This window comes from Papilio xuthus, unplaced genomic scaffold (genome assembly GCF_000836235.2).
Source record: "Papilio xuthus unplaced genomic scaffold, Pxut_1.1 DF828142.1, whole genome shotgun sequence".
NCBI lineage: Eukaryota > Metazoa > Arthropoda > Insecta > Lepidoptera > Papilionidae > Papilio > Papilio xuthus.
The window spans coordinates 6287117-6293024 of NW_013530507.1; the positions used below are offsets into that span (position 1 = coordinate 6287117).

At 32.6% G+C, this 5908-nt stretch overlaps 1 protein-coding gene across 1 annotated transcript; it reads left to right on the plus strand.

Annotated features, from left to right (window-relative positions):
* The first annotated feature begins 1396 nt into the window (after window positions 1-1396).
* LOC106114313 (cuticle protein 3-like) lies at window positions 1397-5441 on the plus strand. The gene is given in 4 exon segments (NM_001311833.1): window positions 1397-1420; window positions 2063-2282; window positions 4563-4790; window positions 5238-5441. Coding segments are annotated over 4 exon segments (567 nt in total). The 5' UTR covers window positions 1397-1411; the 3' UTR covers window positions 5348-5441.
* Window positions 5442-5908: the final 467 nt, after the last annotated feature.

The window sequence follows — 5908 nt, forward strand, 5'->3', positions numbered from 1 at the left end:
TCCGCGTTGAATACCTATTTTGTTTATAAGCTTTCAACTAATTTAAAAAATCATTTGATCTTTAACTTAAGGTCCTTAGCTATGTATTAACTATCTGTCGCCCGACTTCGTCCGTGTGGAATTGTGAACCAAAAAACAAAACTTTTGAATTACCTGAAACTGTTGAGTGCATTCGTACAACAGCTGTGGCTAGCCTGTACCACTGTTAAAAAGTTTGTTTTCACAACTGGACTTACTTAATGTCCCTTTTTGTTATTTCGAGTATTTACCGTTATAATTTAAACGTAAATAACGTACAGTATGTAATAGTAAGAAGGTGCATCAATTCTCTCAATGCCGCTAGTATTTTGCATAACAAAGACGTGGGAGGTACTTGTTAGGGGTCATATTTGTCATCGCTAAAGCGTTTCGCATCTTCTCTTACACGATATAGACGCTAATAAAGCAATGAGTCACGTATGAAGGTATATTTTTGTCAATCGTCGTTGTAAGTAGCGCTGTTTAGTTCGTTTCCTGCAAAATTTATGTCCTTTGAATGGAGGTTGAAAAACTAGGGCCATATTTATCATAATTTATTTAATGCTTTTTTAAGGATGTTGGTGAATCGGTTAACACTTCTCAGTAACCTTTCGGAGTTTTTCTTTTTTTGATCGTATTATTTTAAACAACTCCAATTGTATTGTCTTAATGTGGTTTTCTGAACAAAATCATTGTATAAAACATATCGTCATCCCTGTTATTATGTTAGTTTTATACGGTGTTTTTGGTCTCAGAAATTCACGATTTGAAAATGGATAAGTTTGGTCTACCAATTATAGGTAAATGTGGCTTATGATATGGTTTACGACATATCATAATAAAACTAGCTGTCGCCCGCGACTGCGTCCGCGCGGGATTAAAAATAGATGTTGGCTGATTCTCAGACCTACTCAATATGCTCACAAAATTTCATGAACATCGGTCAAGCCGTTTCGAAGGAGTATGGGAACGAAAATTGTGACACGACAATTTTATATATAAGAATAAACATCTAAATTATAATTCATTTTACACTGTTTATACTAGCTCTAAAAAAATACAGAACGAAAGAAAAAACCATAGATTTTTATCAAATAAGGAGTCTAATAAACAAAAAATAACTGGTTATAAAAGAACGTTCAAAAATAAAAAAAGAAATTATTTATTTAATTTCCTATTACATTTTATAAATTGGTTCCATATATTTCTATAAATATAAACTATCAACAATTTCAATCATTCCATCTCAACATGCATGACATTATTGGGCCTACACCAAATGCAGCGTAGTGAGATCTTCCGACCTTGACACTGGTACAAACCGGGCACCTATATAAGCTCAGCTTAACACAACGAAGAACATTCATCGATTGATATTTGAAGACATAACAACATGAAATTGGTACGTTTACGGTGAACCAGTTCTTACTATTGTTTGGTACATCACGATTTTTTATACTTTTTTTATTTCGTATTTCCGATTTATATTGCGCAGTTTTTGTGCAAATTATTGAATTAAAATTAGTTATATAGAATTGAATTTAATTCAGTCATTTAATTGATTAATTTTTAGTTTTATTTAAAAGTAATTTTCCTTGTCTTATTATATTATTTAGATTTCAATCGGTTTGAGCATTTTATTCGTGTCAAATAAGTCTTTTTGATTTTCTTCTTCGTTCATTTGTTTTAAAATGATAGTAAGATAATAAGATGTTGATAATATGTTAAGAGTTTTGAATGTCTCGGTTAATTTATATGCAAAATACTAGTTTATTTTTATACCAATGCTCTATTGTTAAAAGTCTAAGGTTATTCTTAATCTATCGCATTAAAAGATTCTACTTAATATATTGTTTAATTATATTAAATAGAATAAAAGCTTTACTACTACAAGGGTTTTGTAGAAACTAGTAACGTTCCTTCGTGATTTAAAACACCATAATGTTTGAATAAAAGAGCAGAATATATTTCAATCCAACCTCAACGACGCCTATAAAATAGATAGAAAAAATATACGATAATGAATCATAAATTCGGATTCCAGCTCATCCTCGCAGCAGTTGTGTGCGCGGCCAGTGCGTTGCCGCAGTTCCAGCAGTACCGGCCTCAGTATCAACAGCAGTTCCAGCCTCAGATACCACAGCAGTACCAGTACTATCAGGATCAAAGGCCGCGCGCCGCGCTAGAGAGGAATGCCGCCATCTTGCGTTCAGACTCGGAAGTCAACGAACAAGGATACCGCTTCGCTTATGAGACTGAAAATGGTATGTGTAGAATTTATTTAATGACTGATTTAACTGATTGACTGATCAACTTACTAATATTTTATTTGGATGTATGGATTGATGACTAGTTATTTGTTAGAAGGTATCTCCAGAACGGCATGGATCTCGCTGAAATTTGGCATAAATATAGAACATAGTCTAAGAACACATAGGATTTACATAGGACGAGCTTTTTTAATTTTGCACGAATGGAGTCGCGGGCGACTGCTAATATATATCTATTTTTATACTCTACTGGCTTACATCACATTTTAAAAGTTCAGATTAACAACTAGACTAACATAATAACAATATATTCAAGGTTAGTATATTCATATAAAATTATAGAACAAATGTAAAAGACTTTAAAGATTTCATGACTAATTCATATCATCATCATCAGCTCACTGTACGTCACCACTGAGGGGCTTGGAGCCTAACCTAAATCAGTAACTAGACTTCACACACATCTTTAAATTTCTTCGCAGATATGTGTAGGTTGCATTACGATGTTTTCCTTTACCGTCAGAACGTCGGATAATTGCACATATGTAAATATCTAAAAATTCATTGTTAAATGGTGGGATTCGAACCCAAGACCTGCAGATTACAAGTGCTTTAATCCTTGAGCCACCGGAGCATTAATTATTTCACGCCTTCTATAAAATATAAGCGAATAACATTTCATATCAGAATCTTTAATACGATATGTTTAGAGATAAAAGTAATAAATAAAGATCAATTCGTTATCTCACTAGCTGTTCCACGCGACTCCGTCCTCGCGGAATTAATAAAAAACTAAAGAAGTCCAGACTATGTTCTATATATATACCAAATTTCAGCGGGATCCGTTCATTCGTTCCGGAGATATCTTCAAACAAACATCTATCCACCTACGTAAACATTCGCATCTTCCATTTACATATACTCGTATATATATAAAGAAAGTCGTGTTAGTTACACTATTTAGAACTCAAGAACTGCTTTACTGAAATTTACGGACATAGGATACTATTTATTCATTTTTATTTTTTTACTTTAAGTTTTTCTATATATCCACGCGGATGGAGTCGCGGGTAATAGCTAGTTTATAATATTAGTAAGATTTAATTTCGTATTGCAATATCGATCGCCGCACTCTGAACTTTTTAATAAATTAAAATGTTATCTCTGATCAAGTTTACGTTTGGTAGATGTGCTAACCTGTGTTTATCGAAAGATGTAATTGAGAAACTTTAGTGAGTTTGAATTCTAAACGAAATTTATTAATCTTACTAATATAGCTAATATTTGGATGAATGGATGTTTGAAGGTATCACCGGAACGGCTCAACGGATTGATAAAATTTGGCAATGTAGAACATAGTCTAGAAGAACACATAGGGTACTTATAATATTTTTTCCACGCGGACGTAGTCGCGGGCGACAGCTAGTCATGATGTATATGCTGTGATTTTATTATTTATAAATGTGTTAGTCAATAATTACAAATTATTGATTTTTCTTAATACGTTTTGCTAAATTTTTTATATTTTAAATATCTTTTTTGATAATTATAGCTAGAAATTAGTTGTGAATAACTGCGATTTCACGAATCGTTATTATAAATGTTAAATAATTGGACTCAAATAAAAGCAAAATATATAGAGGAAAATAACATTTTCCTCGTAGCTTAATATTGTTTTTTTCGCGAGAGAATCTCGATTTACTTCCTTATTGTATTTAACCAGTGTAGTATAATATTATTCAAGCTTCATGGCACCTCATTGTACACTGCGAGCACACATGAAAGAGGTTTTATTGCTGGCGCAACATCTTGTGTGGGATTCCGAGCATCCATAAAGTTTGCATAGCATTATACTACTGAGTCATTTTCGTTATTATTTTTGTAATAAATTTAAATTTTAAACGTTTTATATTATAATAGGTGTCATATATCAAGTTTTAAATTTATATTGTTATTTTGCAATTATTTTATTCGAATCTTTTTAATAATATTGTCATTTTAAAAACGCTTGGGACTTTTAAGTAATAGAATTCGACTATTTAGTTTCTTTGAAGATTTTTATCGGTATTTTCATAACATAGATAGTTATAAAAAGCCAAACACACAGCATCAGATAATTATTTTTTTTTAAATAATTTAAAATTTACTTAATGAAATGATATCTTTCTTAGAATTAAGATCTTTTTGAAAGATTGTTATCGCTAAGAATATTTACCTATCTCTTACAATTTCTTCGCTTATTTGTAACACTAAATTATATGAAAATACTTCCAGGTATCCAAGCCGAGGAAGTTGGTCGTGAAGCGGACGGTATCCAGGCACAAGGCGGCTACGCATACGTGGGTGATGATGGGCAGACATACAACGTAAGATACACAGCTGATGCCAATGGATTCCAAGCACAGGGTGCTCATATCCCCACTCCTCCTCCAATCCCAGAGGAGATCGCTAGAGCTCTGCAGGAGAATGCCAGAGATGAAGCCAATGGCATCTTTGATGATGGTACGTTAATTTGATCCTTCTTATGACTTCTTCACACGCACTTCAATCGGGAGAGACAGCGTCAAGCGATTCGGCAGTTGTCGGTTTGCGCGACCACTGTTCTGTTTTTGCAGCTAAAAATGGTTTCTGCCTTTCGTCCATGTTTTGATACGGTATAGGAAATAAATATATATACTAATAATGATTTAGATATTTGTATATATTCATTTTGGTCCTGAATTTTGGAAGAAATATAATTGATTATGGTAAATGCAAATAATAGCAATATTTTATGAATAGATTTTTAGTTACAAAAATTAAAGAATCTAATATTATTTCATGCTATATTCTAACACGAAATATTGGTATTCAATTTTAATATAATAATTCAAAGTTCTGCAATATTAGCAGTATATTTATCTATTATGTTTTAACTAAAACTTAAGTTAAACAAATCTTTGATTGCAGGCAGCTACCACGAGGGTAAATACGCTGACTCCGGTGTGGTCGCGGCTCGCAACCCCTACAACTCACCCTTCAGACAGGTCACCGGCGCACCCTACAGGACTTACCAGTAATCTGTGACAACCAAACTCAGCACGTGCCATCGATGTCTAGCCTAAGTTTATATAGTACTCCGTTTAAGTAATAAATAGATTTTTTACTCTTGTATTTACTTGTTTGAATTTTTAATCTTACTACTTACTTCTAACTAATATTTTAAATGTTTAGATGTATGGATGGATCTTTCTTGTATCTCGAGAACGGCTTATCGGATCATGATGATATTAGGCATAAATATAGAATATAGTGTACAAGAGCACATCGGCCACTGTTTAAGTTTTTTTTTATTTACGCGCGGACGGACTTTCGGGCGACAGTTAGTCCTTCATGAACATAGAATTAGGGAATATTTCATTAATTAAGCTTAAATCTTAATTAAATTTTTACCTTTTTCTGGGTCTAAAATCCCCGTTTAAAACATATCGTTATATCTTGACAAATACGAAAAACAGCGATGATATTTATACAGAGATTTTGGTGTCAAAAAGCCACGGTTAGTTCTTAAGAATGTTTGATTATTAGTTAAATTTTAATTAAATGATAACGAATTGTGTCACAAAGTAATTGAAGAAATA